This window comes from Oncorhynchus gorbuscha, linkage group LG17, assembly GCF_021184085.1.
Source record: "Oncorhynchus gorbuscha isolate QuinsamMale2020 ecotype Even-year linkage group LG17, OgorEven_v1.0, whole genome shotgun sequence".
In the NCBI taxonomy this organism is placed as follows: domain Eukaryota; kingdom Metazoa; phylum Chordata; class Actinopteri; order Salmoniformes; family Salmonidae; genus Oncorhynchus; species Oncorhynchus gorbuscha.
In genome coordinates this window covers 53,198,859-53,224,663 of record NC_060189.1, presented here as the reverse complement: position 1 = coordinate 53,224,663, position 25,805 = coordinate 53,198,859, and the positions used below count along the sequence as shown (strand labels likewise).

The following is a 25,805-nucleotide window of genomic DNA, read 5'->3' as shown; positions in this document are numbered from 1 at the left end:
ATAGAACTGTTACAGGGCTGAGCAGTATAGAACAGAGATAGAACTGTTACAGGGCTGAGCAGTATAGACAGAGATAGAACTGTTACAGGGCTGAACAGTATAGACAGAGATAGAACTGTTACAGGGCTGAGCAGTATAGACAGAGATAGAACTGTTACAGGGCTGAGCAGTATAGACAGAGATAGAACTGTTACAGGGCTGAGCAGTATAGACAGAGATGGAACTGTTACAGGGCTGAACAGTATAGACAGAGATAGAACTGTTACAGGGCTGAGCAGTATAGACAGAGATAGAACTGTTACAGGGCTGAGCAGTATAGACAGAGATAGAACTGTTACAGGGCTGAGCAGTATAGACAGAACTGTTACAGGGCTGAGCAGTATAGACAGAGATAGAACTGTTACAGGGCTGAGCAGTATAGACAGAGATAGAACTGTTACAGGGCTGAGCAGTATAGACAGAGATAGAACTGTTACAGGGCTGAGCAGTATAGACAGAGATATAACTGTTACAGGGCTGAGCAGTATAGACAGAGATATAACTGTTACAGGGCTGAGCAGTATAGACAGAGATAGAACTGTTACAGGGCTGAGCAGTATAGACAGAGATAGAACTGTTACAGGGCTGAGCAGTATAGACAGAGATAGAACTGTTACAGGGCTGAGCAGTATAGACAGAGATAGAACTGTTACAGGGCTGAGCAGTATAGACAGAGATAGAACTGTTACAGGGCTGAACAGTATAGAACAGAGAACTGGGCTAGAGTCCTACACGACTTCTCTGCCTCTAATTGTGTTTCTCCCATCAGCTGTATGTAACACAGTAGCCCTCCACCAATCAATCACATTCATCTATAAAGCCCTTGGATCGCTAAATCCTTGATGGAACCATCTGTCACAACTAAGTGAGCGGTTATGTATTTACTGCCACACTTCCTTATCACAGCCTACACACACGCACACACACACGCACACGCACGCACGCACGCACGCACACGCGCACGCACGCACGCACGCACACACACACACACACACACACACACACACACACACACACACACACACACACACACACTTCCCCATCGCTGCCTGTTATCCTGCCTGAAGGGTATATAGCCTGTTATCCATGTCTTGATGACTCTATGAGAATACAGCTGATGTGGATATGGCCTGGCGCTGCCATTAAGTAGACAGCCGTGAAAGTCCTACTGTACGTATGAGGCGACTATCTCGCTTTTTCAATCTTGTAAGTTGAAAAAGCAGACCGGCAAGCGGCCCGGTAGCGTAGATGTGGAACACGGTAATACATTTCCATGTGAGACGGTTGTATGATGTAGCATGTCTTCATCATTCTGGTCTAGTTGTAGTATGTCTTCATCATTCTGGTCTAGATGTCTGGACCAGCCGTGAGATAAAGCTCAGAAGGCCGTCAGCGTTTTGATTAAAGTATCCCGTCTCCATCTTTCTGGCGACTCAGTCATTTCTTCAGACGCCTGCCTCTCCCTCCTCCCGGGAAAAATCGGAAATTGTCCTCCCCATTTCAGACGGTCTCCCCACAACAATCGCTGCAAATTGTCCTCCCCATTTCAGGAAATTGTCCTCCCCATTTCAGATGGTCTCCCCACAACAATCGCTGCAGGAAATTGTCCTCCCCATTTCAGACGGTCTCCCCACAACAATCGCTGCAGGAAATTGTCCTCCCCATTTCAGACGGTCTCCCCACAACAATCGCTGCAGGAAATTGGGCTTTAGGGGCGAGATACAGAAGAGGGGTGGGTGCTCTTTCCTGTGTGATCTGCTAATAACAGCCTTAGAGATGTGACCGTGATCCTGATCTAAAGTAGTGCACTATAAATGACACTAGAATGCCATTTGGGGCGCACTCCAGGAGTGTTGTTGCAGTGTTGTTGTCTCTGTAGTGGTGTTGTCTCTGCAGTGTTGTTGTCTCTGCAGTGTTGTTGTCTCTGCAGTGTTGTAGTCTCTGCAGTGTTGTTGTCTCTGCAGTGTTGTTGTCTCTGTAGTGGTGTTGTCTCTGCAGTGTTGTTGTCTCTGCAGTGTTGTTGTCTCTGCAGTGTTGGTGTTGTCTGCAGTGTTGTTGTCTCTGCAGTGTTGTTGTCTCTGCAGTGTTGTTGTCTCTGCAGTGTTGTTGTCTCTGCATTGTGCAGCCATTGCTACTCTGTATCTGTGATGAAGGTATTGTGTGTGGAGAGTCAGAGAAAAATAACATGCTATCATTACCTTTCAAACCAATGTGTGTGTGTGTGTGTGTGTGTGTGTGTGTGTGTGTGTGTGTGTGTGTGTGTGTGTGTGTGTGTGTGTGTGTGTGTGTGTGTGTGTGTGTGTGTGTGTGTGTGTGTGTGTGTGTGTGTGTGTGTGTGCGTGCGTGCGTGCGTGCGTGCGTGCGTGCGTGCGTGCGTGCGTGCGTGCGTGCATGCTTGTGAACTCGAGACACACTTAACACATTCTTGGAATCCAGTTGGCTTTGTATGAATGTGTCAGTGTATTTCTGTATGTGTGTGGTGTCTAGGAAGAGGGTTATTGTGGTCTGAATTTTGCAGGAACTCAAGTTGGAAATGTGTGATAGCCATGACTAGCTAGTCAAATGGCCCCGGTCTCCAAGTTGTTATGTATGCCAGACATGTATGCCAGACATACATAACAATCTAGTGAACACAGGCGCAATGATGACACGGTTATTGACTGAAAAAAACAAGTATTCACCCAGGCAAACCAACTGTCACAATGTCCCATTAACACTTTCTGTGTCAGTATGATTTCTACTTGCAAAACCTGTATGTTCTGTTGCCATAGTTTCATTTTCTGTTGTTTGTTTGTTTGTTAGTCTTATTGTTTATGGGCGGTTTAATTTTTTTCTTTAGGTTCTCCCATGCCATCCTCTCTACCCAGCCCATCAGTTACTGACCATTCACACTCGCAACCACCATCACCCAATCTCCATGACAACCAGAGCTCGTTGCTAAGTAGCGCCAGCGCCCATCCAGCGGTCCATGAGTCGGACGAGGAAGAGTACACAGCCACGCTGTACTTACCTGTAACACAGGTCACAGCTCACAGCCACCACGGCCTCGCCTGTAATGGTAAGGCACAACGTCCCTACAACGTTCCCACAACCTTCTCTCCCTTTACTGCACCACCTTCTCTTTAACCTTCTCTCTCCTTTACTGCACCACCTTCTCTCTTTAGTATATAATGTTCTCAAAATGTCCTGTAATGGTAAGGCACAACGTCCCTTCTCTCAACGTTCCCACAACCTTCTCTCCCTTTACTGCACCACCTTCTCTCTTTAGTATATAATGTTCTCAAAATGTCCTGTAATGGTAAGGCACAACGTCCCTACAACGTTCCCACAACCTTCTCTCCCTTTACTGCACCACCTTCTCTCTTTAGTATATAATGTTCTCAAAATGTCCTGTAATGGTAAGGCACAATGTCCCTACAATGTTCTCACAACATTGCGCTGTATACCGTTCCCACAATGTGCACAACATCCTCACAATGTTCCCTCTCTTTATTGCACAACATTCCCATAATGTTCCCTCTCTTTACTGAACAACGTTCCCTCTCTTTACTGCACAACATTCCCATAATGTTCCCTCTCTTTACTGAACAACGTTCCCTCTCTTTACTGAACAACGTTCCCTCTCTTTACTGAACAACGTTCCCTCTCTTTACTGCACAACGTTCCCTCTCTTTACTGCACAACGTTCCCTCTCTTTACTGCACAACGTTCCCTCTCTTTACTGCACAACGTTCCCTCTCTTTACTGCACAACATTCCCTCTCTTTACTGAACAATGTTCCCTCTCTTTACTGCACAACGTTCCCTCTCTTTACTGCACAACATTCCCTCTCTTTACTGAACAATGTTCCCTCTCTTTACTGCACAACGTTCCCTCTCTTTACTGCACAACATTCCCTCTCTTTACTGAACAACGTTCCCTCTCTTTACTGCACAACATTCCCTCTCTTTACTGCACAACGTTCCCTCTCTTTACTGCACAACGTTCCCTCTCTTTACTGCACAACGTTCCCTCTCTTTACTGCACAACGTTCCCTCTCTTTACTGCACAATGTTCCCTCTCTTTACTGAACAATGTTCCCTCTCTTTACTGCACAACATTCCCTCTCTTTACTGAACTGCCCTCTCTTTACTGAACAATGTTCCCTCTCTTTACTGCACAACGTTCCCTCTCTTTACTGAACAATGTTCCCTCTCTTTACTGCACAACGTTCCCTCTCTTTACTGCACAAAGTTCCCTCTCTTTACTGCACAACATTCCCTCTCTTTACTGAACAATGTTCCCTCTCTTTACTGCACAACATTCCCTCTCTTTACTGCACAAAGTTCCCTCTCTTTACTGCACAACATTCCCTCTCTTTACTGCACAAAGTTCCCTCTCTTTACTGCACAACGTTCCCTCTCTTTACTGAACAACATTCCCTCTCTTTACTGCACAACATTCCCTCAATGTTCCCTCTCTTTACTGCACAACGTTCCCTCTCTTTACTGCACAACATTCCCATAACGTTCCCTCTCTTTACCGCACAACGTTCCCTCTATTTACTGCACAACATTCCCATAACGTTCCCTCTCTTTACCGCACAACGTTCCCTCTCTTTACTGCACAACATTCCCATAACGTTCCCTCACTTTACTGCACAACGTTCCCTCTCTTTACTGCACAACATTCCCATAACGTTCCCTCTCTTTACCGCACAACGTTCCCTCTCTTTACTGCACAACGTTCCCTCTCTTTACTGCACAACATTCCCATAACATTCCCTCACTTTACTGCACAACGTTCCCTCTCTTTACTGCACAACATTCCCATAACGTTCCCTCTCTTTACCGCACAACGTTCCCTCTATTTACTGCACAACATTCCCATAACGTTCCCTCTCTTTACCGCACAACGTTCCCTCTCTTTACTGCACAACATTCCCATAACGTTCCCTCACTTTACTGCACAACGTTCCCTCTCTTTACTGCACAACATTCCCATAACGTTCCCTCTCTTTACCGCACAACGTTCCCTCTCTTTACTGCACAACGTTCCCTCTCTTTACTGCACAACATTCCCATAACGTTCCCTCACTTTACTGCACAACGTTCCCTCTCTTTACTGCACAACATTCCCATAACGTTCCCTCACTTTACTGCACAACGTTCCCTCTCTTTACTGCACAACATTCCCTCAACGTTCCCTCTCTTTACTGTATAATGTTCTCGCAACATCTTGTAATGGTGAGGCACAGCATTGTTGCTACGTTCTCTCTATTTACTAACACAACGGTTACTCTCTTTGCTGACAACAGAACGTTTCTCTATTCTCAATGTGTGCTTATGGAAATGCCCGGAACTTCCAGCTCTTTCTAGTTAGTCTGATTGATAGCCAGACAGACTCTTATAGAGAAGTTAAATATAGTTCATTTTCCCATTCTAACTAGTCTATATGTCCTGTTTCCCTGTCATGCGGTTGAAACCTCTGTCTGAACTCTGTGTCTGTTGTTATAGCATTGCTGTCTGTTATGATCATTGTTTGACATGTGTTGTAGATTTAGTCTGGTAATTGCTGACCCAATGCAGTTGGGGTTAAAGTTGAAATGAAGGTTTAAGTGCATCTCAAGTACACAGAGAGGACTAGTTTCTCCTAATGTGACATTAGATCCATTCAGAGCAGAGGTCAGTAGCCAGACTGTGGATAGGACACGGGAGGCTCTGTTAATAGGCCCGTTGGCTGTGACTGCATCTCGTTGTCATAGAGACAGGACTATACTATGACAAGGCACTTCTCACCCCAACATGGCCCAGTTTCGGCCTGCCTCTCTCTCTCCCGTTGTCTGAGAGGAAGACTCGCGCACATGCACACAGACACACAGAAACACACACACACAAACAAGCACAGACACTCACAGACAGACAGACAACTCATCCACCCACCCTCACTCCCAGTTCCCTGCCTCCTGTCATTCAGTGCTGTTTGGCCTTCATATCCCATAATGAATTAGGGCTTCTCTGTGCAGCCTCAGTGCTCCCAGTCTGACTGCATCAGTGTCAGGAAGAGAGAGGGACGGAGAGGAGAGGTCCTAACCTGTAGTGGCTGTCACTACCGGACATCGGGCCTCCGCTGGATCTGCACTGTGAATCTAGAGGAGACTGGACAGAGAATAGAGAGAGACGCTGGGAGGAGTGCTCAATTAAAGCTGTTTATACACTTATGAATGTGCTTAATTAAACAGTTAAAAAACGGTCTTGTTTATAAGCCATTTATAGGCAGAACTTCAAATAGATTTGAACATATTTACCTGTAGAAGATTACATTTTGTCATGTTTATCTGTAGAAGAGTCCATTTTGTCATGTTTATCTGTAGAAGAGTCCATTTTGTCATGTTTATCTGTAGAGTCCATTTTGTCATGTTTACCTGTAGAAGAGTCCATTGTGTCATGTTTATCTGTAGGAGAGTCCATTTTGTCATGTTTACCTGTAGAAGAGTCCATTGTGTCATGTTTACCTGTAGAAGAGTCCATTGTGTCATGTTTATCTGTAGAAGAGTCCATTTTGTCATGTTTATCTGTAGAAGAGTCCATTTTGTCATGTTTACCTGTAGAAGAGTCCATTGTGTCATGTTTACCTGTAGAAGAGTCCATTTTGTCATGTTTACCTGTAGAAGAGTCCATTTTGTCATGTTTATCTGTAGCAGAGTCCATTTTGTCATGTTTACCTGTAGAAGAGTCCATTGTGTCATGTTTACCTGTAGAAGAGTCCATTTTGTCATGTTTACCTGTAGAAGAGTCCATTGTGTCATGTTTACCTGTAGAAGAGTCCATTTTGTCATGTTTATCTGTAGAAGAGTCCATTGTGTCATGTTTACCTGTAGAAGAGTCCATTTTGTCATGTTTATCTGTAGAAGAGTCCATTTTGTCATGTTTATCTGTAGAAGAGTCCATTTTGTCATGTTTACCTGTAGAAGAGTCCATTGTGTCATGTTTATCTGTAGCAGAGTCCATTTTGTCATGTTTATCTGTAGAAGAGTCCATTTTGTCATGTTTATCTGTAGAAGAGTCCATTTTGTCATGTTTATCTGTAGAAGAGTCCATTTTGTCATGTTTATCTGTAGAAGAGTCCATTTTATCATGTTTACCTGTAGAAGAGTCCATTTTGTCATGTTTATCTGTAGAAGAGTCCATTTTGTCATGTTTACCTGTAGAAGAGTCCATTGTGTCATGTTTATCTGTAGCAGAGTCCATTTTGTCATGTTTATCTGTAGAAGAGTCCATTTTGTCATGTTTATCTGTAGAAGAGTCCATTTTGTCATGTTTATCTGTAGAAGAGTCCATTTTGTCATGTTTATCTGTAGAAGAGTCCATTTTGTCATGTTTATCTGTAGAAGAGTCCATTTTGTCATGTTTATCTGTAGAAGAGTCCATTTTATCATGTTTACCTGTAGAAGAGTCCATTTTGTCATGTTTATCTGTAGAAGAGTCCATTTTGTCATGTTTATCTGATCTAGTCCTGTTCTCATATGTCTTTACTTAACGTTTTGTCTTTGATGGCTCAGTTTATTGACTTGAGCTACGAGGTTAATTATGAAGCTTCCTCTCATCATAATCCCCAATATACAGCTGTCAAACACACACAAACACACACACGCACACACACACACACAAAGCTAACCACACCATCCCCTCTAAATTCATCATATGTTAATTACCGACGGAGGAAACTTCATTTCCACACTATATACACAGCCATATCCACGGCCTTCATGACCGTTAAAATCTAATCAGAGCCAGTCGAACATAAGGAAGTGAGATCTTCTATGATCCACGTCCCCTCAGAGCTTCTCCTCTCCCCTCTCGGACCTTTCATATAGAGTGGTTTAACCATCTGATAGTCATCTGGACCTACAGCAGAGTAGCAGAGCAGTCTAGACCCCAACACGCACACACACGCGCACGCACACGCACGCACGCACGCACGCACGCACGCACACACACACACACACACACACACACACACACACACACACACACACACACACACACAATACTTCCAACCCCAGGCGCCCAAGCCTTCAGAAGACAACTAGAGACGCCATCCCCGTTCCCCATTGACAGCTAGAGACTGACTGTAAGGCTGAAAGTAAAGCTTCATGAGGGAAAAAATACTTTGTCGCCACTTTACGTTTTTTAAGTAGGCAATTTTCGTAGGCGCGCGCCTCAATCGATGTCTAAACGGAAGACGTTTTAACGAGACACCATACCTGGGGGGAGAAAGACGCCATGAGGACTTTTAGCTCTGGGAGCCATCGTCGACAGGGATAATGAGAGAGAGAGTGGGGAAGAGAAAGATGGAGACAGAGAGAGAGACAGAGAGGAAGAGAGACACAGAGAGAGACAGAGAGTTGGTCCCCGTGTCTTCATGTCAATCTTCCATAATCCATAATCTTCCATAATCTCCTCTTCTCGGTGACTGGGATCACTTAGTAAAGCAAACAGGCTCGCCGGCGCCCAGGTCCAGTCCACTCTGCTCCTCCTCTGAGACCTGTCCTGAAACTGGATGAGCGGAGAGAGGGGGGGAACGAGAGAGGGAGAGGAAATTATAGAGAGACAAAGGCAGAGAGAGTTAGGGTCAGCTTGGAAGACTCTACAACAGGGGTCCCCAAACTTTTTCCTGTGAGGGCCACATAACTTTTCCCTTCTCTGATGGGGGGCCGGTGTCATTTTGTAATAGAAAAAGTGTGACAATCGTAGGGGAGCTTAAAAAATTTATTGTTTTCCAGAAAGCCACACATAACCAAATAACGCTTTCCAGGTTCTTTACAGAAAAAAAGTCAGGAAACAAATAATAACACTATTAATGAAATAAATAATAACTAAATAACCCTCTCTGAGTTCTTCACAGAAAAAACAGGAAATAAATAATAACTAAATAACTCTCTCTGGGTTCTTCATAGAAAAAAAAGCCATGGAACATTAACTTTCTGTCGTGCCATGCACAATCTTAACAGATAAAAGTTCAGCTCAGTTGTCAGAGCAGAATCTCTCTGACACATATGAGCAGTCTCTTAAAGTTCTTGTGTTCCTTCCTTATAATCCTTTTGTAGGTTCCAGTAGGCTTGTAGACACCGCTGTTTGCAGCTCTCTCTCATAAACTTCCCTGTGAAAACCACAAAAGAAGCAGGTTGAGAAACTGAACTAAGTGATACAGCACCTACACAGCACAATACATTTCACTACCAGTATGGTTGTAAAGATGGATTTTATCCCAGTAGATTTTATTATGATTATATTTGTTTATGCTCAGAATGACTCATTCAAGTCAGAAAAGTGAGCTTACCTATGTATGTTCATCTGTGTGAACTGTGGGCCTGCATCTGGCTGGTGAGAAGTTGAATATCAGGTTCCATTCTAGTTACAGCCAGTCTCAAGCACTGATGCAAATGTTCATCTGTCAATCTTGATCTCATCGGGGTTTTCAGCAGTTTCATGCGAGAAAAGGTTTTCTCGCAGATATACGTGCTGCCAAAAACTGTGGACATTTTCATTGCGTGTTTTTTTATGTTTGGATATGTGTCGTTTGGGAGGGCGGCATAGAAGTCAATGAGACTGTTGGGCTTGAATGCGTCTTTCAGAACATCACAGTTCTGTAACTCAGCCAACTCAAACTGATATGAAGGCTGGGCTTCATCAATGTCGGCAACAAAGGGGTTCTGAAAAAGACGGATTTCTTTTGCATGAACATGTAGTTCACTGAATCGCACACCGAACTCCGCCTTCAGCATTTCCAGTGCTTCCACGCACTTTTCAGCTGGGAACGGGAACGCTGGGTTCTCTGTCGACAGGTTTTGGGTAGCAGGAAGATGGACGAAGTTGCGCTTTTTCACTTGTTCCAAAAGCAGCGCTAATTTCACCTCAAATGCTTTTATGTGTGAATACATGTCGCAAATGAGTTTCCCCTCGCCTTGTAGCTGCAAGTTAAGGCTGTTAAGTATTTCTGTCACGTCTGTTAAAAATGCGAGGTGCCATTTCCATTCTGGGTCGATCAGCTCTGGGACCGTTTTGTCTTTTAAATTAAGAAATGCGTTAATTTCGGGTAGCAGCTCGTAAAAACGCCTCAAAACTCTGCCCCGGCTCAGCCATCGGACCTATGTGTAGTACAGCACATCTCCGTGCGTAGACTCCAGTTCAGACAGGAATTCTTGGAACTGCCTGTGTTTAAGTCCCTTTGCTCTGATGAAGTTTATGCACGACACCACAACCTTCAATACAGAATCCCACGTCAACACTTTGCAGCACAGTGCTTGCTGGTGAATTAGGCAGTGGACTCGTAGCGGGCGGTGAGACCCCTTTTTCCAACTCCCGGTTCATGCGTCCTATTAGACCGCGAGTTTCGCCCACCATGCTAGGAGCCCCGTCAGTCGTGATGCTAGCTAGCTTTGACCAGTCCAGGTCCAACTTCTCCATGGTTTGGCACACTTTGTCAAAAATATCCTCTCCCGTTGTAGTCCCTTTGAGACTTTGGAGGGCTGCCAGCTCCTCGCATATCTCAAAGTTTGCGCTAACTCCACGAATAAAAATGAGCAGTTGCGCTGTATCTTGCACGTCCGTGCCCTCATCCAGTGCTAATGAAAAAAAGTCAAATTCTTTCGTCTTCTGCTGCAGCTGGGCATATACATTACTCCCGATTTCTTCAACGCGTCTGGTGATTGTACTCGCCGACAGACTTACGGCATTAAATGCATCTTTCTTCTCGGGACACACCTCCTCCGCGACAGCATCCATACATTTCTTAACAAACTCTCCGTCAGTGAAAGGCTTACCGCTTCTTGCTATCAGTTTAGCAACCCGAAAGCTGGCCCGAACGGATGCCTGGTTCAGCTGAGCTTGGCGTACAAATGTATTCTGCTGAGATAGTAGTCCACTTTTTAGCTTTGAGAGTTTGTCTGCACGTATTTGACCTTGCAAGCTATCGTACTTGTCTTTGTGACGGGATTCATAGTGTCGGCGAAGATTGTATTCTTTGAATACCGCCACCGTCTCTTGACAGATGAGACAAACAGCCTTTTCTTTGCATTGAACAAAAAAATAATCGTTTGTCCACTGCAGGTTAAATACCCTGCATTCAGAATCAATTTTTCTCTTACCTAACCTTTTCGCCATTATTCCGTTCTCTCTTTGACAGGGCCGGGCCTAGGATTTTTTTTCTGGAGGCCAAATAGGAAAAAAATTCGATAGCGTCTCTGGTATTGTTCAGAGGGCCGGGCCAAATGTGCTGACGGGCCGTATCCGGCCCGCGGGCCGTAGTTTGGTGACCACTGGTCTACAGTCTCAGTCCTCTCATACAGAGAGAAAGGGTCAGTCTACGGTCTTAGTCGTCTCATACAGAGAGAAAGGGTCAGTCTACAGTCTCAGGCCTCTCATACAGAGAGCATTGGTCAGTCTACAGTCTCAGGCCTCTCATACAGAGAGAATGGGTCAGTCTACAGTCTCAGTCCTCTCATACAGAGACAAATGGTCAGTCTACAGTCTCAGTCCTCTCATACAGAGAGAAAGGGTCAGTCTACAGTCTCAGGCCTCTTCATACAGAGAGCATGGATCAGTCTACAGTCTCAGGCCTCTCATACAGAGAGAATGGGTCAGTCTACAGTCTCAGTCCTCTCATACAGAGAGAAAGGGTCAGTCTACAGTCTCAGTCCTCTCATACAGAGAGAAAGGGTCAGTCTACGGTCTTAGTCTTCTCATACAGAGAGAAAGGGTCAGTCTACAGTCTCAGTCCTCTCATACAGAGAGAATGGGTCAGTCTACAGTCTCAGTCCTGTCATACAGAGAGAATGGTTCAGTCTACAGTCTCAGTCCTCTCATACAGAGAGAAAGGGTCAGTCTACTCTACAGTCTCAGTCCTCTCATACAGAGAGAAAGGTTCAGTCTACAGTCTCAGTCCTCTCATACACAGAGAAAGGGTCAGTCTACATTCTCAGTCCTCTCATACAGAGAGAAAGGTTCAGTCTACAGTCCTCTCATACATTGACTGAAAAACCTCGGCCAAACTATCTTTTGCAGAAAAAAATGTGCTCCTTTCACTGAAATTGATCGAAGAATAGATGCTATTTGAGAAACTATTGAGACAAAGCCATTGACAGATGGGCTTGAATAGAAGCACAGGCAGGACAATCAGAGAGAATGGACAGAATGCTGGAGACTCAGAGCCAGCAAAGGGTGAAGAACTACTACGAAAACAGAAAAACAGAGAGCTCTGTGCACAGAAGTACTGAGTGTGAATGAATAGAGAGAAAGGGAGCGAGAGAGGGAGGGAGGGAGAGAGTTGAGAGAGGGTCAGCGTGAAGACTCCAGTCTCCCATACTGAAGAGAAGGGGGCGAAAGAACGGATGAAACAGGGTATGAAGGAGGCTTGTGAGGGGCTGGAGAGGAGGGCTGTTTGTGCTAATGGGCAGCCGGAAGGTCACAGTGGGCGACCCATTTACACAGGCCCCGGGTCTCTCCCTCTCCTTCACACCGCTAGCCTCAGTCTTATACAGCACCACAACAACCCTCAAGTGTTCTCGTCTGTGAAGCTGAAGAGGAGAGAATAAGTACTTTTCTGGTGCGTTTCCATCGAGACTTACCCTCACACCAGGGTTATACCAGGGTTTAATGTTACTCATCGTTACTCTTTGTGTATTTATTATGCCTTGTATTAATCCCTGTTTTACTTTTCTGTTATTTCTCAAGAACAATTATCTCTGCATTGTTGGGAAGGGCCTGTGAGTAAGCACTTCGCTGTTAGCCTACAGCCGTTGTTTACGAAGCCTGTGACAAGGTGAAGGAAAAGCGCGCAGGTCGTCTTACCTAGAGTGTCTTTTTGTGTGTCAACCTTTCTTTCACAATAGTATGTGCGAGATAGAACCGTCACGCCTCGCAACGAGGCCAGAGAGCAAAGCGTCAACACGCGGCTTCTCCTCTCTCCTGAGTGAAACCTTTGCTTAGACCAACCTCTCTGTCGCCCGGCAAAATGCACTCTATTGACTCGCTTCTTCTTCCCCCTCAACCCCACTTCACCTCTTTTAAGAGAAGAAAGAAAGAAAGATAATGTGATTATCCTTTTTGTCTGGGTTTGCCCTCCTCTGACCTTATTGTCGATGACGCGTTAAAGGACTCAGTGGAGGTCACCAGTTCACGCTCACACCTCCTGCAACAGACCGGTACTGTCATGTTTGTCATTTATTGTCATGTCTTGTCCCTGTGCTCCCCATGCTATTCGTTTCCCTCTGCTGGTCTTGTTTGGTTCTATCCCTCTCTCTGTCGTTCCGTTCCTGCTCCCAGCTGTTCCTATTCCCCTAATCATCATTTAGTCTTCCCACACCTGTTCCCGATCCTTTCCCCTGATTAGAGTCCCTATTTATTCCTTTGTGATCCGTTCCTGTTCCGTCGGTTCCTTGTATTGTATTCACCATGCCGTGATTGCGTTTCGCCCTGTCCTGTCGTGTTTTTGCCGTGATTGTGTATCACCCTGTCCTGTCGTGTTTTGTGCCTTCATCAGATGCTGCGTGTGAGCAGGTGTCTCAGTCGACTACGGCCTGCGCCTACCCGGCGACCTGCAGTCTGTGGCCGCTTCTCCAGTTGTTTCCCTCTACAAGTCTAGAGGAATTCTGTTATTCCGTTTTGGACTTTAATAAACTCTGTTTCTGTTAAGTCGCTTTTGGGTCCTCTTTTACCTGCATGACAGAAGGAACCGACCAAGGAATGGACCCAGCGACTTCAGACGCTCGTTACACTGCCGTCGAGATCCAAGGAGCCATGCTCGGCAGACACGAGCAGGAATTGTCTGCTGCTCGCCATGCCGTGGAGAACCTGGCCGCTCAGGTTTCCGACCTCTCTGGACAGTTCCAGAGTCTACGTCTCGTGCCACCTGTTACTCCCTGGCCTGCCGAGCCTCCAGAACCCAGGGTTAATAACCCACCTTGCTACTCCGGGCAGCCCACTGAGTGCCGCTCCTTTCTCACGCAGTGTGAGATTGTGTTCTCTCTCCAACCCCACACATACTCTAGAGAGAGAGCTCGGGTTGCTTACGTCATTTCACTCCTTACTGGCCGGGCTCGAGAATGGGGCACAGCTATCTGGGAGGCAAGGGCTGATTGCTCTAACAGATTCCAGAACTTTAAAGAGGAGATGATTCGGGTTTTTGACCGTTCAGTTTTTGGTGGGGAGGCTTCTAGGGCCCTGGCTTCCTTATGCCAAGGTGAACGGTCCATAACGGATTATTCCATTGAGTTTCGCACTCTTGCTGCCTCTAGTGAGTGGAACGAGCCGGCGCTGCTCGCTCGTTTTCTGGAGGGACTCCACGCAGTGGTTAAGGATGAGATTCTCTCCCGGGAGGTTCCTTCAGATGTGGACTCTTTGATTGCTCTCGCCATCCGCATAGAACGACGGGTAGATCTTCGTCACCGGGCTCGTGGAAGAGAGCTCGCATCAACGGTGTTTCCCTGCTCCGCATCGCAACCATCTCCCTCCTCTGGCTTTGAGACTGAGCCCATGCAGCTGGGAGGGATTCGCATCTCGAATAAGGAGAGGGAACGGAGGATCACCAACCGCCTGTGCCTCTATTGCGGAGTTGCTGGACATTTTGTTAATTCATGTCCAGTAAGAGGCCAGAGCCCATCAGTAAGCGGAGGGCTACTGGTGAGCGCTACTACTCAGGTCCCTTCATCTAGATCTTGTACTACTATGTCGGTCCATCTACGCTGGACCGGTTCGGGTGCTACATGCAGTGCTTTGATTGACTCTGGGGCTGAGGGTTGTTTCATGGACGAAGCATGGGCTCGGAAACATAACATTCCTTTCAGACCGTTAGACAGGCCTACGCCCATGTTTGCCTTAGATGGTAGTCATCTTCCCAGTATCAAATTTGAGACACTACCTTTAACTCTCACAGTATCTGGTAACCACAGTGAGACTATTTCTTTTTTGATTTTCCGTTCACCGTTTACACCTGTTGTTTTGGGTCACCCTGGCTTGTATGTCATAATCCTTCTATTAATTGGTCTAGTAATTCTATCCTATCCTGGAACGTTTCTTGTCATGTGAAGTGTTTAATGTCTGCCATCCCTCCCATTTCTTCTGTCCCTACTTCTCAGGAGGAACCTGGCGATTTGACAGGAGTGCCGGAGGAATATCATGATCTGCGCACGGTCTTCAGTCGGTCCCGAGCCAACTCCCTTCCTCCTCACCGGTCGTATGATTGTAGTATTGATCTCCTTCCGGGGACCACTCCTCCTCGAGGTAGACTATACTCTCTGTCGGCTCCCGAACGTAAGGCTCTCGAGGATTATTTGTCTGTGTCTCTTGACGCCGGTACCATAGTGCCTTCTTCTTCTCCGGCCGGGGCGGGGTTCTTTTTTGTTAAAAAGAAGGACGGTACTCTGCGCCCTGCGTGGATTATCGAGGGCTGAATGACATAACGGTTAAGAATCGTTATCCGCTTCCCCTTATGTCATCAGCCTTCGAGATTCTGCAGGGAGCCAGGTGCTTTACTAAGTTGGACCTTCGTAACGCTTACCATCTCGTGCGCATCAGAGAGGGGGACGAGTGGAAAACGGCGTTTAACACTCCGTTAGGGCATTTTGAGTACCGGGTTCTGCCGTTCGGTCTCGCCAATGCGCCAGCTGTTTTTCAGGCATTAGTTAATGATGTTCTGAGAGACATGCTGAACATTTTTGTTTTTGTCTATCTTGACGATATCCTGATTTTTTCTCCGTCACTCGAGATTCATGTTCAGCACGTTCGACGTGTTCTACAGCGCCTTTTAGAGAATTGTCTCTACGTAAAGGCTGAGAAGTGCTCTTTTCATGTCTCCTCCGTTACTTTTCTCGGTTCCGTTATTTCCGCTGAAGGCATTCAGATGGATTCCGCTAAGGTCCAAGCTGTCAGTGATTGGCCCGTTCCAAGGTCACGTGTCGAGTTGCAGCGCTTTTTAGGTTTCGCTAATTTCTATCGGCGTTTCATTCGTAATTTCGGTCAAGTTGCTGCCCCTCTCACAGCTCTTACTTCTGTCAAGACGTGTTTTAAGTGGTCCGGTTCCGCCCAGGGAGCTTTTGATCTTCTAAAAGAACGTTTTACGTCCGCTCCTATCCTCGTTACTCCTGACGTCACTAGACAATTCATTGTCGAGGTTGACGCTTCAGAGGTAGGCGTGGGAGCCATCCTATCCCAGCGCTTCCAGTCTGACGATAAGGTTCATCCTTGCGCTTATTTTTCTCATCGCCTGTCGCCATCTGAGCGCAACTATGATGTGGGTAACCGTGAACTGCTCGCCATCCGCTTAGCCCTAGGCGAATGGCGACAGTGGTTGGAGGGGGCGACCGTTCCTTTGTCGTTTGGACAGACCATAAGAACCTTGAGTACATCCGTTCTGCCAAACGACTTAATGCCCGTCAAGCTCGTTGGGCGTTGTTTTTCGCTCGTTTCGAGTTTGTGATTTCTTACCGTCCGGGTAGCAAGAACACCAAGCCTGATGCCTTATCCCGTCTGTTTAGTTCTTCTGTGGCTTCTACTGATCCCGAGGGGATTCTTCCTTATGGGCGTGTTGTCGGGTTAACAGTCTGGGGAATTGAAAGACAGGTTAAGCAAGCACTCACGCACACTGCGTCGCCGCGCTTGTCCTAGTAACCTCCTTTTCGTTCCTGTTTCCACTCGTCTGGCTGTTCTTCAGTGGGCTCACTCTGCCAAGTTAGCTGGTCATCCCGGTGTTCGAGGCACTCTTGCGTCTATGCGCCAGCGCTTTTGGTGGCCGACTCAGGAGCGTGACACGCGCCGTTTCGTGGCTGCTTGTTCGGACTGCGCGCAGACTAAGTCGGGTAACTCTCCTCCTGCCGGTCGTCTCAGACCGCTCCCCATTCCTTCTCGACCATGGTCTCACATTGCCTTAGACTTCATTACCGGTCTGCCTTTGTCTGCGGGGAAGACTGTGATTCTGACGGTTGTCGATAGGTTCTCTAAGGCGGCACATTTCATTCCCTCGCTAAACTTCCTTCCGCTAAGGAGACGGCACAAATCATTATTGAGAATGTATTCAGAATTCATGGCCTCCCGTTAGACGCCGTTTCAGACAGAGGCCCGCAATTCACGTCACAGTTTTGGAGGGAGTTCTGTCGTTTGATTGGTGCGTCCGTCAGTCTCTCTTCCGGGTTTCATCCCCAGTCTAACGGTCAAGCAGAGAGGGCCAATCAGACGATTGGTCGCATACTACGCAGCCTTTCTTTCAGAAACCCTGCGTCTTGGGCAGAACAGCTCCCCTGGGCAGAATACGCTCACAATTCGCTTCCTTCGTCTGCTACCGGGTTATCTCCGTTTCAGAGTAGTCTGGGTTACCAGCCTCCTCTGTTCTCATCCCAGCTTGCCGAGTCCAGCGTTCCTCCGCTCAAGCGTTTGTCCAACGTTGTGAGCGCACCTGGAGGAGGGTGAGGTCTGCACTTTGCCGTTACAGGGCACAGACGGTGAGAGCCGCCAATAAACGCAGGATTAAGAGTCCAAGGTATTGTTGCGGCCAGAGAGTGTGGCTTTCCACTCGCAACCTTCCTCTTACGACAGCTTCTCGTAAGTTGACTCCGCGGTTCATTGGTCCGTTCCGTGTCTCCCAGGTCGTCAATCCTGTCGCTGTGCGACTGCTTCTTCCGCGACATCTTCGTCGCGTCCATCCTGTCTTCCATGTCTCCTGTGTTAAGCCCTTTCTTCGCACCCCCGTTCGTCTTCCCTCCCCCCTCCCGTCCTTGTCGAGAGCGCACCTATTTACAAGGTACATAAGATTATGGACATGCGTTCTCGGGACGGGGTCACCAATACCTAGTGGATTGGGAGGGTTACGGTCCTGAGGAGAGGAGTTGGGTTCCGTCTCGGGACGTGCTGGACCGTTCGCTCATCGATGATTTCCTCCGTTGCCGCCAGGATTCCTCCTCGAGTGCGCCAGGAGGCGCTCGGTGAGTGGGGGGTACTGTCATGTTTGTCATTTATTGTCATGTCTTGTCCCTGTGCTCCCCATGCTATTCGTTTCCCTCTGCTGGTCTTGTTTGGTTCTATCCCTCTCTCTCCCCTCCCTCTCTCACTCTCTCGCTCTCTCTTCTCTCTGTCGTTCCGTTCCTGCTCCCAGCTGTTCCTATTCCCCTAATCATCATTTAGTCTTCCCACACCTGTTCCCGATCCTTTCCCCTGATTAGAGTCCCTATTTATTCCTTTGTGATCCGTTCCTGTTCCGTCGGTTCCTTGTATTGTATTCACCATGCCGTGATTGCGTTTCGCCCTGTCCTGTCGTGTTTTTGCCGTGATTGTGTATCACCCTGTCCTGTCGTGTTTTGTGCCTTCATCAGATGCTGCGTGTGAGCAGGTGTCTCAGTCGACTACGGCCTGCGCCTACCCGAAGCGACCTGCAGTCTGTGGCCGCTTCTCCAGTTGTTTCCCCTCTACAAGTCTAGAGGAATTCTGTTATTCCGTTTTGGACTTTAATAAACTCTGTTTCTGTTAAGTCGCTTTTGGGTCCTCTTTTACCTGCATGACAGGTACAGGCCCTGACCTTCTCTTCCTCTCTAGCTCTCTCTTTTTCTCAATCTCTCTCTCTCTCTTCACTGTTGATCGCCATTGTCAGATGTCTCTCTCCCTGTCTCTCCCCCCTTCCCTCCCTCTCTCCCTATTTCCCCTTCACTGTTGATGGCTATTGTCAGGTGCAGTAGGCATGAAAGTAGCAATTTTACAGCCCAGGATTTCCAATAACATTTACCGGAGGCCCCCAGAACTAACACACGCGTGGCTGCCTGGCTCTGCTCCGTACCACAGAAGACGCTACAGCCTGTCTTGTCTGTCTTTCCTCTTCCCTCTCTTTCTGTCCATCTCGGTCTCAGTCTCTCTCTCCTTGTCCGAGGTCTGTCACTCTTTCCTTCTCTTTCTCCATTTCTCTTTTTCTCTCTCTTTATGTGCCTCTCTCTCTCTCTCTCTGGCTTGTGTTAGGAGTGTCAGTCACTCGGAAGATAGGCGAAATAGATTCCATCCCCTCTTGTCTCTCTCCTCTTGTCTCTCTCCTCTTGTCTCGGTACGGGGTGTGTAAGGGCAAGGGTGTCTGCTTCAGTGCCTTCTGTAAAGTCAAAAGCCGATAGTAATGAAAAACACGCTGCGGTGTCTGGCTGCCTGTCTGTCTGCCTGCATGGCTGCCTGTCTGTCTGTCTGCCTGTCTGCCTTCCCCAAGTCAATGGACCCCCCCCTATGTGAAATGGCACACAGAGTAGAAGGTCAAACATTGACTGTGCAGGCTCAGAGTGTAACCCATGTCACCAAAATAGATGCCGTAGTCACACAATACCTGAGGAGAAGTGTGTGTGTGTGTGTGTGTGTGTGTGTGTGTGTGTGTGTGTGTGTGTGTGTGTGTGTGTGTGTGTGTGTGTGTGTGTGTGTGTGTGTGTGTGTGTGTGTGTGTGTGTGTGTGTGTGTGTGTGTGTGTGTGTGTGTGTGTGTGTGTGTGTGTGTGCATGAATATTCACGATAAGGTTTCTTACATTCATTATAGCTCAGTGTTACAAACTTTCCATGGTTGTTCTGTTTATACACGGCAGCCGCTATGATTCATGTGTTTGGAGATCTGTGCATGTTTCCTTGGAAGCATTTTACAGTCATAACCCTGTTGTTTGGGCCTGGCAGAGCGGCAAAGGAACATCTATTTTCTATGTAACTGTCATGGACGCACACACACACACACACACACACACACACACACACACACACACACACACACACACACACACACACACACACACACACACACACACACACACACACACACACACACACACACACACACACACACACACACACACACACACACACACACACCTCTCCCCCGTCCCTGCACAGTGTGAATGTAAATCCAAACAGAGGGTCAAACAGAGCAGTGCCCAACAACAGTCCACTGTCTACTGGGCTCCACTTCAGTGGGTCCTCGTCCTGTGATGTCAGCTCTCCGTGGTGGACGCCTGTGTGAAATGTGATATGCGCGCTTCCGCTAAATCTCTATCCTCGCTGTGGCATGCGCCCGTTCAGCGCTCATGAGCAATGCAGTATTTTGAGATTGTCTGACCGTGATTTCTTTTTAGGATGTCTCAGCATGCTAGCAGATACCCATAGACTTCCAGTCATAGCGCTAATGCTAGTTAGCATTGGCTGGCAATGCTACCTCTAACGTCCATCATACTGGACACCGAGACATAAAAATGGTATCAACAAGTTCATCTGACTGGGGAAGTAGATCATCATGAAGTATGCCTTTAGTCGACCAGAAGTAATCATGGGCGAAAACAATTTGCTTGTATGAACCAGGAATATTGCTGTTTGTTCGTTTGGGCATAGTGATGTTGACAGTGAATATCATTGAAGGGAATCCCATTTCATGGTCTGTGTCTTCGTAGCTGTGGTTATTTGGAATCTCGCTCTCGTGACTTAGAAGCTCAAATGTCACCCTTGGACCTCGAGGATGTCCTCTCGGTCTAATGGTTAAGACCCAAATCCCACCGGTCTACTTCTTCTCTGTCAGTGGGTAAACCAGGCTATTACACGGCGATCGAGTCTTACACTGTATAAATGTTACATGAACGCATAACGCAATTACCACAGAACAAGATATTTCATTTTCCCAGTGACACTGCACTTAATCATTCCGCCATACATTTGACTGGAAGGTACAACCTCACACTTAAAAGCCTCAACTCTCCCTTCCAACATGTTATGTCTGGGAAATTCGTCATTTAAGAAAGATGACTGTCCTTCACCTGCCCCCCTTTAAAGCAATTACACAGTCGCTCTTTCCCTCCATCTCTCCATCCCTCCAGTAGATAGATCAGTCACCCAGGCAGAATTAATGATTAAATATGACTCCCAAAATGGCACCCTATGCAGCGCACTACTTCTGACTAGGGCCCATAGAGCTCCGGTCAACAGTAGTGCACTACATAGGGAATAGGTTGTGTCACTTGTGACGCCGCCTCAGTCTTCCTCGTCTAAACATCTGAGCTGATGGCTGTTTAGTATCCGCTCAGGTCTCACGTCTCCCTTCCACCGTTTGAGAAGTGACATTTCTTCGACCGTAAGTGTTTCTTCTCCTTCTTCTTCTTCTTCTTTCCTGCTTCTCTTCTCTCCCTCTACGGGGGTCCACAAGGTTTGACGCTCCATTGATCCCACTCTAATGATTTCCCCTCTGAGTTGGTCAATATTTAAGCAGCACTTTGTACCCAGAGTAAAATCATAGACACCTGGGCTGATAAATGTCATAACCCCTTGATATTTATCTTTCATAAATAGCATCGCGGTGCGACCGGGCGGAGTGTTTGAAGGGCCGGAGGGCTGGAGACGGAGTCAGATATGAGATATGACCAGATGATTCCTTTCATCTGGTCAGGGTGGAATGACAGCAGGGGAGACTACAGGGATTGTTTTTTCACCTTTATTTAACCAGGTAGGCCAGTTGAGAACAAGTTCTCATTAACAACTGCGACCTGGCCAAGATAAAGCAAAGCAGTGTGACACAAACAACAACACAGAGTTACACATGGAATAAACAAACATACAGTCAATAACACAACAGAAAAATATACAGTGTGTGCAAATGTAGTAAGATTAGGGAGGTAAGGCAATAAATAGGCCGTGGTGGAGAAATCCACCTGCCTCTGGGAATGTGTGTGTGTGTGTGTGTGTGTGTGTGTGTGTGTGTGTGTGTGTGTGTGTGTGTGTGTGTGTGTGTGTGTGTGTGTGTGTGTGTGTGTGTGTGTGTGTGTGTGTGTGTGTGTGTGTGTGTGTGTGTGTGTGTGTGTGTGTGTGTGTGTGTGTGTGTGTTGCCTGTGAGGATACAGAAGGACACACAAGCTGTGTGGAAATTGAATGGAACGACACCAGATTGACCTTGACAGGCCTCTTCTCTTGGAGAAATGACGAGCAAATACTCCCTCTTACCGACACACCGACACACACCTGTCATCCTCCGTCCTACACAAAGCCTGCCTCTGCTCTCTACAAAATAAGCGTTGTTCTCTATTTGGTGTGGGTCGGCGGGCAGAGAGGACGCTTCGTCTTGTCGACGCCCAACAAAGAGCTCTCCGCCTGGGTGACAGTCGCTTAAGGTTAGACCTGTTGTCTGGAGCAGATGGAAGTGAAATTATCTTCACGCACCACAACGCAGGCCCAAGGCCCCGCTCACGCCTGCTTCTGGTAACAGCCAACCACAGGCTGCTGTGTGGTCCGTCTCCAACCCCTTGCGTTCCTCCTCTCTCGTCTCCTTTCTCTCCATTCTTTCTCTCGGTCGCTTACTTATACAGCACCCGCTCACCTTCTTACACGCTCAAAAACTCTCTCTCCCTTTCGCATGCTCACTCAAAACCTCTCCATCGGTCTCTCCATCCCTCCCTCTCATCGCCTTCTTCGCCACCCAACCCCACAGCCGGCACCTTGGCGCGGACAACAAAGCTCGCGGCAATGCATGATGGGATTGGGATGACAGTGTGAAAGCTTTCCAAGAGGAGCCGTGGACAGGACCCAATGATGGGATCACTCAGGGTCTGGTCTGGCCAGGGCAATCTGGTCTGTGTTTAAAGTTTCTCTCCCTCTCTCCCTCTTTCTCTCTCTCTCTCTATCCATCCTTCTGTCCAGCTAGCCAACCAGTCAGCTAAACAATGACCAGATTTCTTGTCCCTGACCGCTCTAGAATCCTCCGTTCAGACTGATTGTTCTCACTTAGATTTAGTTGGCTGAATATTACAATAACACTGTTTCTGAAGAACAACATTCATTCAGAAAAATAAATACATAGAAAGTCATACTGTGTATAATCCTGACTCCGAGATGATAGCCTGTAAGTGATGTTCTTCAGAGTCTGGACCAGTGAAGTGATGTTCTATAGAGTCTGGACCAGTGAAGTGATGTTCTATAGAGTCTGGACCAGTGAAGTGATGTTCTATAGAGTCTGGACCAGTGATGTGATGTTCTTCAGAGTCTGGACCAGTGAAGTGATGTTCTATAGAGTCTGGACCAGTGAAGTGATGTTCTTCAGAGTCTGGACCAGTGAAGTGATGTTATTCAGAGTCTGGGCCAGTGAAGTGATGTTCTTCAGAGTCTGGGCCAGTGAAGTGATGTTCTTCAGAGTCTGGGCCAGTGAAGTGATGTTCTTCAGAGTCTGATGTTCTTCAGAGTCTGAACCAGTGAAGTGATGTTCTTCAGAGTCTGGACCAGTGAAGTGATGTTCTTCAGAGTCTGGACCAGTGGAGTGATGTTCTTCAGAGTCTGGGCCAGTGAAGTGAGGTTCTTCAGAGTCTGGGCCAGTGAAGTGATGTTCTTCAGAGTCTGGACCAGTGAAGTGATGTTCTTCAGAGTCTGGACCAGTGAAGTGATGTTCTTCAGAGTCTGGACCAGTGAATTTATGTTCTTCAGAGTCTGGACCAGAGAAGTGATGTTCTTCAGAGTCTGGACCAGTGAAGTGATGTTCTTCAGAGTCTGGACCAGTGAAGTGATGTTCTTCTGAGTCTGGACCAGTGAAGTGATGTTCTTCAGAGTCTGCACCAGTGAATTTATGTTCTTCAGAGTCTGCACCAGTGAATTTATGTTCTTCAGAGTCTGGACCAGTGAATTTATGTTCTTCAGAGTCTGGACCAGTGAAGTGATGTTCTTCAGAGTCTGGACCAGTGAAGTGATGTTCTTCAGAGTCTGCACCAGTGAATTTATGTTCTTCAGAGTCTGGACCAGTTAAGTGCCATTGGACAAACTGACACATCTACCAAATGACTAATGTCTTGGAACGTCAGGATGGATTGAAAAGTATATTGAAAGAAAAGAAAGAGAACCAGTTATATCTATTCTCCATCAATCGATGCACTTTCATGGTGATGTCGTTATTTGTTTGCATGTCACGTCCTTATTGAAGATATCAGAAGAGACATCTCACTAGTAGGTCTCTCTGGCTGATGGTCCGTCAGATATACAGTTGAAGTCAGAAGTTTACATGCACCTTAGCCAAATGCATTTTTCACAATTCCTGACATGTAATCCTAGTAAACATTCCCTGCCTTAGGTCAGTTAGGATCACCACTTTATTTTAAGAATGTGAAATGTCAGAATAATAGTAGAGAGAATGATTTATTTCAGCTTTTATTTCTTTCATCACATTCCCAGTGGGTCAGAAGTTTACATACACTCAATTAGTATTTGGTAGCATTGCCTTTAAATTTCTTAACTTGGGTCAAACGTTTTGGGTAGCCTTCCACAAGTATCCCACAATGAGTTGGGTGAATTTTGGCCCATTCCTCCTGACCGAGCTGGTGTAACCAAGTCAGGTTTGTAGGCCTCCTTGCTCACACACGCCTTTTCAGTTCTGCCCACACATTTTCGATGGGATTGAGGTCAGGGCTTTGTGATGGCCACTCCAATACCTTGACTTTGTTATCCTTAAGCCATTTTGCCACAACTTTGGAAGTATGCTTGGGGTCATTGTCTATTTGGAAGACCCATTTGTGACCAAACTTTAACTTCCTGACTGATGTATTGAGATGTTGCTGCAATATGTCCACATAATTTTCCTCCGTCATGATGCCATCTATTTTGTGAAGTGCACCAGTCCCTCCTGCAGCAAAGCACCCCCACAACATGATGCTGCCACCCCCGTGATTCATGGTTGGGATGGTGTTCTTCGGCTTGCAAGCCTCCCCCTTTTCCCTTCAAACATAACAATGGTCATTATGGTCAAACAGTTCTATTTATGTTTCATCTGACCAGAGGACATTTCTCCAAAAAGTACGATCTTTGTCCCCATGTGCAGTTGCAAACCAAGTGTCTGGCTATTTTATGGCGGTTTTGAAGCAGTGGCTTCTTCCTTGCTGAGTGGCCTTTCAGGTTATGTCAGTATAGGACTCGTTTTACTGTGGCTATAGATACTTTTGTACCTGTTTCCTCCAGCATCTTCACAGGGTCCTTTGCTGTTGTTCTGGGATTGATTTGCACTTTTCTTACCAAAAGTACATTCACCTCTAGGAGACAGACCGCTTCCTGAGCGAGACCGCTTCCTATGATGGCTATGTGGTCCCATGGTGCTTATACTTGCGTACTATTGTTTGTACAGATGAATGTGATACCTTCAGGCGTTTGGAAATTGCCAAGGATGAACCAGACTTGTGGACTACAATTTTCTTAGGTCTTGGCTGATTTCTTTAGATTTTCCCATGATGTCAAGCAAAGAGGCACTGCGTTTGAAGGTAGGCCTTGAATACATCCAGAGGTTCACCTCCAATTGACTCAAATTATGTCAATTAGCCTATCAGAAGCTTCTAAAGCCATGACATCATTTTCTGGAATTTCCCAAGCTGTTTAAAGGCACAGTCAATTTAGTGCATGTAAACTTCTGACCCACTGGAATTGTGATGCAGTTATTAATCTGTATGTAAACAATTGTTGTAAAAATTACTTGTGTCAAGCACAAAGTAGATGTCCTAACCGACTTGCCAAAACTATAGTTTGTTAACAAGAAATTTGTGGAGTGGTTGAAAAACGAGTTTTAATGACTCCAACCTAAGTGTATGTAAACTTCCGACTTCAACTGTATATCTCCCCCTCTCACTCTGCCTCGCTGCTTTCAATTCCACCCCATCTCAATGCCCTCTCTTTCTCACTCTCTCTCGTTGTCTATATATCTCTCAATCTCTCTCTCTTTAATCTTACTGTTGATAAAGAGAGAAGTATCACAAGGTGAAACATGGCAGCTCGCTGGCGTTGTTGACA

At 46.7% G+C, this 25,805-nt stretch overlaps 1 protein-coding gene across 9 annotated transcripts in view; it reads left to right on the top strand.

Moving 5' to 3' along the window:
• Positions 1-25,805, top strand: part of LOC124001108 (teneurin-3-like) — a 476,023-nt gene that overhangs the window by 269,626 nt on the left and 180,592 nt on the right. For all 9 annotated transcript variants that reach the window (XM_046307670.1, XM_046307668.1, XM_046307667.1 and 6 more), the window contains one exon: positions 2,879-3,097. In XM_046307670.1, the coding sequence (XP_046163626.1) occupies positions 2,879-3,097 (219 nt within the window). The remainder of the gene's footprint in view (positions 1-2,878; positions 3,098-25,805) is intronic.